General features: G+C 35.5%; 1 protein-coding gene across 4 annotated transcripts in view; it reads right to left on the minus strand.

Annotated features, from left to right (window-relative positions):
- Nucleotides 1-12701, minus strand: part of LOC136246067 (malonyl-CoA decarboxylase, mitochondrial-like) — a 15655-nt gene continuing 2954 nt past the window's right edge. Inside the window, exons 6-13 of one of the 4 annotated variants that reach the window (XM_066037516.1) lie at nucleotides 11941-12093; nucleotides 11051-11215; nucleotides 9828-9912; nucleotides 9240-9401; nucleotides 8838-8875; nucleotides 8319-8401; nucleotides 8134-8180; nucleotides 1-228 (exon numbers count right to left, since the gene is read on the minus strand). In XM_066037516.1, the coding sequence (XP_065893588.1) occupies nucleotides 200-228; nucleotides 8134-8180; nucleotides 8319-8401; nucleotides 8838-8875; nucleotides 9240-9401; nucleotides 9828-9912; nucleotides 11051-11215; nucleotides 11941-12093 (762 nt within the window). In that variant the 3' untranslated portion in view covers nucleotides 1-199. Of the gene's footprint in view, nucleotides 229-4980; nucleotides 5256-8132; nucleotides 8181-8318; nucleotides 8402-8837; nucleotides 8876-9239; nucleotides 9402-9827; nucleotides 9913-11050; nucleotides 11216-11940; nucleotides 12094-12701 lie in introns of those variants that run through there. The other 3 variants (XM_066037515.1, XM_066037514.1, XM_066037517.1) reach the window with 3 other exon arrangements.

A 12701-nucleotide genomic window follows, 5' to 3' on the forward strand; every position in this document is an offset into this window, starting at 1 on the left:
GGTAATAAATAAACGTGGACAATATTAAAAGCTCTAGACATAGAAACATCAGTTAACTCAGTAATGTACTCAAATATGAGTTGCCATATGAGCCAGTTCCAATATATGCAGTTCATAATTATAGTTTACACATGATGATATTCTTTAGTCAGTTGTGCAAAAAAAGACAACATATATAGTACAGGAAGAGTATATACCCTCAGAACTTTGTATTAATTGTTATGAAACCTATAATGGAAACAATAATCGTAATTATTTTGTTTTGTACAGTCCATGTAGGTAGTGAGATACATGATACAGTGTTATGATACACAATACAGTGTTATGATACACAATACAGTGTTATGATACACAATACAGTGTTATGATACACAATACACAGGAACATAAGAATTAAGTTTATCAAATTGTAAATCTAGCCTTAGAGGAAGTTGGTCACACATTGTCACATCCCATGATCTTAAAGAAAAGTTCAACCTATTCAATCTCGACACCTCAGTATTGATATAAAAATATTTAAATGTGCAAATTGATATTGATAAATTACAGTTCACGGAGCCCTTATTTCAGCTGCCTGACACTTTGTGTGGCTTTTATAACCAAGAAACAAATGCTACATTATGCATGTTCTCGTGAATGTGACAAGGCACCTCAATGCTAATTTCAGGTGCCATGTTTCATTGTATAATCACATGTAGTGGTATGGCATAGGGCTATGACGTGTGACCAAGGATCTAGCCTTTTGCATACTTAAGCAAGTATAGTTACATATCTCGATGTGTAACTATAATGACCCATCTATATAGCAATTCTGAATTAATCATAAAACCCGACTACTGCACTTACAATTGATAAAAAGTGTGATTGTACTGTATACAACTTGCAGAGCAGTTAAATGAATTATGGTAATGGGGGAAGGTCAACCTCAATCTCTATGAGACATTGAGACTAGGAGTGCATTATAGCCCAAGAATGATAACATTTTGTACTCTAACTTTGTATCTTTTATTGCATATCTGCACCCTATTATTCTCTGATACAAGCATGCCAAATTAATGTACCTGCAGTGCTAAAACAAAATACAGAGAGAATTGGTTTACAGTTTTGAAAATTTAACTGTTATAACTTCTTGATGATGGTTCTACTCCAGAATTCATAGCTATACTTTGTCAGTTGAACCAACAATTCTAACATATGCTGTTCCACTTCTTAGAAAACTTGCTGAAGTTCTGTAAGACATGCACTGGCTAATTCTACTAAGAGATTTCATAGCTAACTATAAACCTGAAACACTGCAGCCATGCAGTAGAACTCTATGTACGCTGAGATAAAAGGAACAAAAGTTAAGACTATATTAATATCTGCTGTTGGAGAATATTAAATTTTGTATATAGTCTTAATGTTCATGACCATTACATAACTACACAGTGTATGGATTCCCTTAATGTAAGGTAGTGTTCAGTGATACTGTAACCAGATTATCATGGTATACCAGTATAACGCAGTTTGTGAATATTGCATCATTACTTGACCATCATGCCATAGAAGTGGGCCCATCCCTAGTTGACTGCTATCAGCTAACCATGCCAATTAATTCTCCACAATGATGCTCATTGTGTAGGTAGATGTGCTAGTGTAAATTATATTTCAGAAGGCTCAGTCTCGCATATCAATGGTGTTAGGCCTGGTTTTCTAGAATTACAGCATTCAAAGAAACATGTGCATTTTATTTGCAAAGAATAGCTATCAGGCCAAGGGATGGTGCTGCTGATGCAATACTGACCAACAACTGTGACTTTTGACTGTTCTATTTGACTGACTGCTCTATTAGAGTATCACCACCTTGTATGGATCGTATTTGGGATCTGCTAACTTGCAAGCACAATAATTTTAAGTACATGAAGTACAGTACAAACATCAGTTTCAAGAATAGCTGTGTATGGATAGTACAGTACTCCATGCAGATCTAGTGGTAAAAACAGTGTGGGTGGTCTGTAATAATGTACTTCATCATGAGGTTATAACTGTTGCACAATCATGTACCAACATTTCATTGCAGTGTTTCTTGCCAGTGTCCATAGCTACTATACAACCACATTAATTTTATATAAGTAATTGGTGCAACTGCCACATTCATGATCAGCAATGGTTTTGCAATCCCCAATGTAACTCTGATGGTAACTACAGTCTATAGCTATATTAGCAGCTACTTATTAGTAAAGTACCCTACAGCATCATTTCATAGCTGAATGTTACTATTACGGGCCTTTACAGAAAGATTTGAAATTTTAACAAAACAGTTCCAATAATACAACATCTTTATAATATGTCTACGTGTAGCTAAAATAACAAATATTATTCTTAAAGGCACATGCCTCTTGATGGTGCTGGTAAAGCCATTTTGTAACAAGGAGAAGAAATTATGTGATTTAGCCAATAAAATTTACTTTTCATTGTCCAGTAGATGATAGTAATAAATGGATTTTGCAATTGCCCTCAAAGTATTTTTAGATTCATTCTTTTCATTGTTCTATTAGAGCATATTGTTCTTACTCAATATTTCAAAACTCTGACTGCTTTCCAGAAACCCTTGAACACCACACCCAAAGCTGCAACTGGTACATACACTATCTAGCACAGGTGAATAGACAGAAAATCATGTATAATGATTTTTTTGGAGTGAAATGTGACATCGAAAAACTATTTTCTTGGTTTTAGTATATTTTTTTAGTCTAGAAATGCTGTGGTATGTTTTATCTGGTTCCTCTGTACATTATAAAACATTTCTTATTTAACTGTACTGTGTGTTGATGCATACAAACAGCTCCTCAAACCAATACAGTAATCACACTCTTAACTACCTAACCTTCACTAAGGATCTTGATTAATAATTACATTACAAAGTCATTTAACTGTATATACAAAAGGCTAGATCTACTAAACATAAGTTACTATGTACAGAGTATAATATACACGAAGTGGTAAAATTATTTATATCACAAGTATTCAAGTCATGTGTATGTAACTGCATACAGTTATATAAACACACAAAAGCTAGATTTACAGTACTGTACAAAAAGACTTTCATCTTCTTAACAACACAGTGACAGTATCGTGTAACATGCACCAAACAAAATTATTTTTCTTATTTCCATTACAGGTTTCATATATAACAGGACGAAAATAAAACTTCTGAGGAAACCAGCTGGCTACTGTTCTGTGATATTTTATCTCTAAATAATCATATAATATACCTACCACCAAAATGTATAGGTGTGGTCATGGACTGATATCCTTAGGGGTAGGGCATGGACCATTTATCTTGCAAACTGTATGAAACAATTGTGTTAGTTAAAGTGACTGCACGTCCAAATAGCTGTGAAGAGCTCTGTTAATCTCAAACCATGATAGTGGATCAAATTAGTAATAAGGGTTGTCCAGTTTCTAAAAGCTTTAGCCCAGCTAGAACAGTCAAATCTACCTTAGAAAACACATAAACATGTTCATGAAACAACATTCTAAAACAATCCCTGACTTGATTATCTATACTGAGAGAACTGTTGTTATTGCAGCAACAAAACAAATCATAAAGTTGTTCATATGTTCATAGGCAATGGTGTATAAACAGCATTGGAGATTGCAGGCAGAATCTCAGGATAATACTATAGCCAGCTAACAATGCTGACCTAACAGTTTGGTGCTTTTCTCTGACTTACTATTTTACAGATTTTATTTTTCTACCACCAGTCATGCTCATGTGACCATGGGAATGCACAGACAGATTGATAGCACCCTAAAATATTCAGCTTAAAGAAATATATGTGACTGGCTAAACAAAAACCGGTGATTTTGCAAAATTCTACTTTGCTATAAAACATATTTGGGTAATTATTATGTGCCAAATAAACCTTTTATGCACACTTTAATCACTTTGGTATGCAGTGAAACAAAGCTCAAATCAAAAAACCTATATACATATATTTATAATACTATCGGATTTGCCTGCGAATGTCTAGCTCTATAACTCCAAGACTATTGACTGAGAGTATGGCAGTCCACTATTTTGTTACTATAGATAACAGTTAAATGCCAGCTGGTCTTCTCAAAAGTTATTTTACTTTGTTCCTGTTATGAAACCTATATAAATGTGTTGTATGATGCATGTCCATTGTGGAGTATACTGTATTGTGATAAACAATGTACAGGAACATAACGGTTAAGTCTATTGAAGTTGTTATCTATTGTAAATGTAATACTTTGTGTATGTGTGTGATACATGACTTTAAACACCCTTTGTATCGTAAATCTAGCCGATTGTAAAAGCAAGTAAAAATGTCAATAACAAATCTAAGTTTAATCCTGTATGTAGCTGATAAATAATTATGCTAATGGTTTCTCATGATCACCACTGAATTCACCAACCTTTTTGTTTACTGCCCTTGTGCTTCTCACTTCATTTCTAGTATTATCTATATAACCATTACAGTGGAGCTGATGGTCAGCCAGTGCATGAAATTGTTGCACAGACCTGTTGCGGATCGGAGAAGGATGCAACCTTCGTTTTTAACTGCTTAGAAAGGATTTGTAAGCACTATACTGATGATGATTATTGAGATGATGTAGCAAAGTTTAAGAATACTGCAGCTGTGCAGTAAATCCACACATGTACACTAAGACAACAGTCTCTGATATCTGCTGTCATTTGAAACATTTGCAGTCAGATGTTCATATTAGAGAGGTAGTATAATACCAGTCTTATAGCTCTTGGGAAATCTGAAAAGAGTAAGGTACTGTAGTACAGCATTGGGTAAAGATATCTACTAATGGAATTGTTCTGTTCTTGAATTGTTTTGATAATGCAGTTGTAATAGTTTTTAGTATACATGTGTTGTGTGTAGTTTCGTACATATGGTGTTGCAATGTATTATTTTTTGTGTATTTTGTGAACTCCAGTATGGAAGAACGGCTTTGCCGTGAGAATAAATAATCAATCAATCAATTAAAATAATAAATAAATGATATATACATCCAAAATTCTATACACACTCTGTTCATTGTAATAGTTTTTGTACAGATGAAGAAACTGGTACTTGTCCATTTACAATGTAGTTGTTAGCATTGGAGGCAATGTCTGGTAGGTGGTACTTGTAGTTGACCATCATGCCATAGGAACGACTCATCCCTAGTTGACTGCTATCAGCTAACCAGTTAATCCTCCACAGTGATGCTCCATTGTGCAGGTGGAAGTGTGCTAGTGTAGTAGATCAGTTAGATTAACCATTCCATACTTACAGCTTTTAGCACATGTACCAGGGTTGAAATTGGGTCAGTACCGCTGACCCTGAAGGCCTACTGATCCAGATTGTCATACCCAGTTCGACTAAAACCATGGCAAGCATCAAAAGCTACATTTTAAGTCACTTTGCTAGTATATGAAGCAAATGGGTAGCTACATGATCACAAACTCTAATACAGGTTAGTTTCATAATTGTGACCGGATTTAGCAAAATCAACCATGTGGGTGCAAATGCCAAAAGTGAGATAACACCAGCATGAAGTTGCTGCACTATCAGGCTAACAATTTCCATATCAAACTCGCCTTCAACTTGTCGGGTCTGCTTTTGGTGGACTGTTCTCTGGCGGCCTGTATAACCACCTCAGACGTCTGTACAGGTGTGTGAACAACAGGGAAGTGCTTTGGGGGTTCACACACTCTGGACAGACGAGCAGGGAGCTGAATGTGTGATGTATGTCTGTTTTGTGAGATTTCAGTCTATTTCTTGCCTCTGATGGGCTGTTTTGTGGTCTGGTGCCTTCAGTTACCATTCTCGTCCATTTTGTAGTCTATCTCTTGCCCACCCTGCCACCCCCCACCCTTCACCCCTTTTTGAGAACTCGTGATACAACAACACTGGTGAAAAAACCTATCTAAAATGGCAGGAAACTCTACAGGAATTACCTTGGCCACTAGCAGCTCTTAAAGGTTGTGAATCACTCCATCTTTGCTGAAAATCCAAACGTGTAGCTGCCAAGGCTGGTAGTGTTGCACCGATATCCAAATTAGCCGATTATTCCGATAACCGATATTAAGCAACAGAATTAGCCGATACCGATAACCGATCCGATATACACCAATAACACTAACATTCATCCTCATCATTATTAAATGGCTCATATTAGTGACATAACCATTGATATACAGCTCATTCTAGGCTAAAATGTAAAGTTAGATGTATACCACAAGTAAAAGTTACTCATGGTAAACAGGTTTTAAGTACATTTTACTACTGCTATACAGTTGAGACAAGTGGCTGGTACTACATAGAAACCTAAAAACCTCAGTTTATTGTTGGGCATGGCCTAAACCCTGACAGTTTATTATGGGCATGGCTTGTAGTCATCGCTAAACCATTAACACATAACTTAATTAAAATGCCAAATAACTTATGTCTAGCCTCCCCCACATCATTATACTACGCAGCACAGTGGAGATTAACATCGGCCTTGATTTAATCAAAACCGATTAATCGGCTAGTAGCCAATATCGGCCTGATACCGATTATTGAACCGATTATCGGTGCAACACTAAAGGCTGGTGAGTAACAAAGCTTTAAATTATTAAAATACGTTTTTCTCTGAATCAACAATGCGCCCATAAGGATGATTTTCCAAAATCCAGTCACAATTAATGATTGATTGATTACTGGGCGTGGTAACACATACATTGTAAGGTTACAGACAGCAAAACACATATCCAGAAATATTATTCATGGTAAACAATGTTTGGCTGGTATGGGACTAAATAAGCAAATTTATTAATTTAAAAATGAAATAGGGATCCAAGTGATAAAAAGTAATGAAACAAGAGTTGAATGATGGTATGGGAAATTCCCTACATTGGCAATTGTTTTGTTAAATGCCAAAGCAGGATTTTTCCACCGAGCTATGCTGTAATATCATTCATTATATTGTTTTGCTACTTTTTATTGTCTGAATCCCTTTTCCATTTATACTAGTTTTCTTTTCTTTTTGGTTATAGCATACAGCTATACACGTGTGACTATTTTATTAGGGTGAATGCTGTATTAGAGTATCTCAAGTCCGCCTTCACCTAGCAGGAGGTGTGTCACTATTTCATATTTTTATTGTGAATACTGTTACAGCTAGACCAACTATAAGGGGGTGTCATCATAGTGATTGAGTAAATAGATAGTTAAGAGGTGTGGTCTCCATGGTCGAGAACCAAGATTGTTTAATGGGAGTGGTCTGGAAGATGTTGTGAAGTTACAGGTATTTACCAAGTGTAAGCACTTTACATAATCTTGTACTATTTAAATACGCTGCTCAGGGAAAGTGTTGATACAGAAAATTAATACCTTGAGGTATGCTTTCATTAAATGAAGAAGACGACGGCCAGCCTAATTGAAGATAAAAGGAAAGACAAGGTACAAAAGGCACACACTCTTCAGAAATTCAAAAAGCACATGCTTCTGGTGAGTTTGTTATTGTGGCTTAATATGATGGCTGTATGCTGCTTTGTTTGGCCTCCAGCCTTGCGACTGCTCAGGCAGGTAGGCAGATGAAAATTCGAGTTTTGGTGATTGTACATAATTCTGTTTTATAATTCTATATTTGGCTGCCTGTCAGTGTTTTCTTGTTTTTAATGCTGTATTTGATGTTAATATTATTCAATAAAGGTGATTTTCATCATGTAAGATGCCTTTAGGATGATTTTAAGGGTGGTATTTTAACGGCGCACGTCACTTTTGGGGGTATCCTACTTAAATAGTACTACTGTACTGTTTGATATATTTTCACTATGGGTTACAGTGATTGCATAATCACGTTGTTGGTAATATTGTAACTGTCTATACTCTTAGTTAATCTGGCCATTTGCAAACCAATTCTATTACTGTACTGCCACGTACAACTGCTTATCACTTTAATGAATTATTTAGAGTTAAAAAAAATCTTTGTGGGTAATCTGCAGCCGGTAAACATTATTTGATCAAGAAAATTTCCAAACTTATGGGTACAATGCCACACACACACGTACACACACACACATGCACACACTACACACACACACACGCACACACTACACACACACGCACACACACACTAAATACATACCTACAGGATCCAGAGCAAATCCTCTTCGTTTTTCAACAGCAAGATATCTATATGTGTATAGTAAAAAATCTAACCAATGTATGTACAGTATAATAAGAGCTATGAGTAATCAGACATACAAACTCGACCGAGTTATTGAATGCATACAGTACTCCATACATTAACAAGTAACTTCCAGTACATACCTTGCACACAATTTTGATAATGGAGTAGCTAACTGTTGAGTGGAGGGATCATCTCTAGACCAGCTACACTGCTCAAGTAACTGCTGTAGAATAACAATAAATTACAAATTAGTTCCAAACAAATACACACAGGACAAACATGTACTGTCAATAATCTGATTTATATTTAAAATGGATGATTGCATGCTATATCTAGAATGTAAAGTGTAATCTATGGAACAAGTATCTAAGATTTGTAAAATGATCACCTGACACAAAAGTACTATTGTAAAGCAAACGAGAAAACTTGGTATACAGTTACAGATGAATATAGACAATGCAGATACTTACACTAAGGAAAATAATGCACACAAAATGTGTGGGTTTCTAATGAGAAAATATTTGTATTGAAACTTCATATTGTTCCCCAAATAGCTGGAACAGTGTACTACAATTTAGTTGCTTAAATTGTAGTGTTTAACATTACCAATACGATACATGTGGTACAACACTATCACAAAACTCCAAATGTAATCTTACTGTAATGTTTAGTTGAGGAGTTTCTGTGTCATCACTGCCTATAGAAATTAAGTACAAATATCCAATAAGATTAGACCAATCGTTTGGGTTGATAAACCATTACATGAGTAGTGTTACCCTAATACAACATACACTACTCTAATAGAACACACGGCATACAGTGGAACCAAACCTCAATGGTCTCATCAGGCAATGACTGAACTGTTTGGAAACTAATTCATTAGAATACTCTAATAGAATATACAGCTACACCAAAAATACTCCAATTGAACAACATTTCAATAAATGATATGAGGTATCAAATAAAGGAGACAAGGGTCAGACAACCATGGGTCTGTTTTATGCAGGAAGAATATCTTTGTATACATTGTACATTTCACTGTATAACATGTACACACATACTGAGAGGTGCTCCCTTGTGTTGGTGTAGGTAGCTGGTCAACCACTTGCGGTACCCGGGAATTGGTGAGAGTGTTACAAAAGTGTTTAGTGACGGAAACTCCGTTAGTAGTTGATTGACTACCCTCTTGATGATGAAGTTACCTAACTCAATACCAGCCAATCCTACAGTACAACAAATAAACACACATGATTAACATTCACAATGAACACAGTATAATACAATGATGATCTATATGGCATGGCATGTGATGTAACTTAATTGTGTATGTGATGGTACGGCAAAAAATCTTGAGCAACAAAACTTTAAGATGGGAACATAATTTCAAGCATGGACATATGAGCCTATTTGTTTCTGGGATAACAAATTAATAGGAAATTCTGTTCCATTATTTCTACATGACTGTACCTATTCACTCATAAACTCTATTTTACATAGCAACGACATGCTGTATCAAATAAATATGTCAGGGAATATGTAACATTACCATTGGTCCATTCTACCATTAGGAAAAGCAAAAGGTTCAATTCATACATGTATTGGTATGGATGTACATGGTACTGCATGTACTGTACATGTACACAGCCCACCTTTTTGAGTAGCTGATATGGAGTAGAACACTGCTGTGGACACATCTTGTGGATGATCCTCGTCTTTCTTGTAGTCTAGCAACTCCTAATAGAGGCAACATCATCACAATAACAACAATGGACAAACACTTTGGTTGACGGATATGTCAAAAAAGTTCTTATGTGTGTATACACTACTGCTACAGTGGTCCACTATATAATATGGTAAACTCACAACTAGAGAAAAATCACATGCATATGTGTGCCTTGTGTTATGAAAAGATTAATTATGTTGCAACTATGTATTTGTATGCACAAGTAGAGGTGTACCGATATGGGTTTTTGGCATGTACCAATATCCGAAATGGATACCACCAAAAGAAGCCAATAACCGATAGTCGATCCAATATTTGCATTACAAACAAAAGTTATAGATAGCTAATCTAAGCAAAGTGTACATTTACCTACTCTGCAACAACATGTGGATATATTCATTGCTCACTCTATGCCTGTAGTGATAGTGGCTTGGGTTTCTATTGTGCAATCCAGACAATTAGGCACCCACAAACATTTTTATGTATATTTCCATGAAGACTTAAACGGATATTTCTGCATTACTCCGCATTATATTGGCTTGTATGAAGGCTGGTACGGTAGGTTTCCTTGTGACTGTTCTTTTGTATTACAAAGGTACTGTAACTGCTTCATTTAAGACTGATAAGCTCTCCAGCAACAAACACTGGAATCGTGTGTATCTGTATGGCTTCTTGTAGTGTAGCACTTACTGTAGAGTGAACAATAAGCCACTGCCACTAAACAGCCACATGTATAACGTAGAAAACCAAAAAAATTCGTTTATGTATAAACTATTGCTGTATAAATATCGGTAGCGATATTGGTCCTCCTACTGATCTGTACCGATACCAGTAAAAATGCCTATATCAGTGGCTGATATTTTGGCCGATACAATTATCGGTACAGCTCTATGCACAAGCAAGTGTGTGTTCTATTAGAGTAATTCATCTCAATGTACGCTACTGCTTTCACTTACATGAATGGTAAAATTTTGTATAAAACATTTCTCAGCAAACTACACTTTCACAATAATAACATTCATGTGTCATTAAGTACAAAAAATCATTTGTCATTTCTAATTTATAAGAGAAAGCAACTACATTATGTTATATGGTCTACATTGACTGTAGACATGGTTACCATAGCTACTGCTGTTATAGCTCACTCACTTGTATATTAGATGATGGCTGAGAAGTGAGTGCAGTGTGTAAGATAATAAGGGGTTCACGGGGTAGAGCTCTGTGAGTGAAGATGAAACATCTGCGACGTGAGCTGACACGATGTTTGAGGTCCCTCCAATGTCTCAATGGGTGGACTGCCTCATAGTCACTTATCTAATGTCGTTAAAAAATAAACTCTCTTTATCACAGCAAACCAGTGTTAATGACTTTCTGTGTGCAAGTATGTCATGAGTTTCTTGAGAAAATTTAAATGTCGTATGATACAAAGGAGAACATTTTGGTGAATGGAGTTGGCAGATAATAATTATGAATACTTGGGTCACTGCATTCTTTCTTAGTTGAACAGGAATAACTAGCCAAATTCACCCAAAATTTTATCCCACCTAAAAAATTGTAGACAATGTCACGGCACAACAAATTTCTAAATTATTGACAGCAAAGAGGACAATAAATTTGCAAGGACATGTACAGAAAGACTTCAATATTTTCCCACACAAAATCTCCAAAGTGTTAACATAACTATTCCTTCACTTTATGGAGAAAACTACTGCTAACCTTCCCAAACACCACAGTAAACCAATAACACAAATTTATCGAATAACATTGTTACTACCATACAGCAGGATATGCATGTGAGATCCTGAAATTTACAAATCGAAATTTAACTTGCAAACATTTTTGCTGGCAAACTGGATTTTATGTATTTTCAAGTGAGCAGAGCTTTGTCTAAACCAAAGTAAAGTGGAGAATTATGGACAAATTGTTTGTGTTTTTACAGATTTCACAACTGCAGAAATATATGTTGATAGCTATTTTAGCTGCTTCACAAAAATTCGGACCTCTCAACAATAACTCACTGTACTCTATAAATAGCACACCTTCTCCATGATGTCACATGATGATTGCCATGTTAACTGCTCTAGTTCCAAGAAGCCTCCACTAAACCACTGGGACAAACATTGCTTCAGTGACTTGTCCAACTCTTCTAGGTCATGTTGGTGACCATTACTAATACGTTTCTTGATCACATCCTGTAGTGCATTGTTATAATACACACCGAGTAACATAATACAGTGCTGCTTACTAACAGTGTTGGGGGTAACATAACGCGTTACATAATAATTATTACGTTTGTGGTAATGAAGTAATACAATGAAATATGCTATAAAAACAGGTAATATAACTCAAGTTATTTTACTTACAAATGTAACACGTTACTTAAGTAATGAAGTTACTGTAATGAGTCTAATATTATGTAATATTATTACTTTAAGTAATGAAGTTACTAATCTTGTTAGTAATCCACTGAGTAACACCTAGCCACTACGAAGTAACAAAGCCTACTGAATGAAGCTTATTCACCAGCTTCTTGCTTATAACCAAGATTTGCATATTGTCCAACAACGCAATCATGTCATGTGATAAAGTGGTAGTTTCACACGTGACAGCTTAAGGCTGCGGACACAAAGTAATAATATGTAATGTTATTATAGTTGCTTTATTATATGGGTAATATGTAACTGCATGTAACTAAATAGTTCAGTTGTAAATAATATGTAATATGTAACGAGTTACATTTAAAAAGTAACTGTCCCAACACTGTTTACTAATGCTTAAATATTGTAGCATGCAAAATACT

The sequence above is a fragment of the Dysidea avara genome, chromosome 15 (assembly GCF_963678975.1).
Source record: "Dysidea avara chromosome 15, odDysAvar1.4, whole genome shotgun sequence".
NCBI classification, from domain to species: Eukaryota; Metazoa; Porifera; class Demospongiae; order Dictyoceratida; family Dysideidae; genus Dysidea; species Dysidea avara.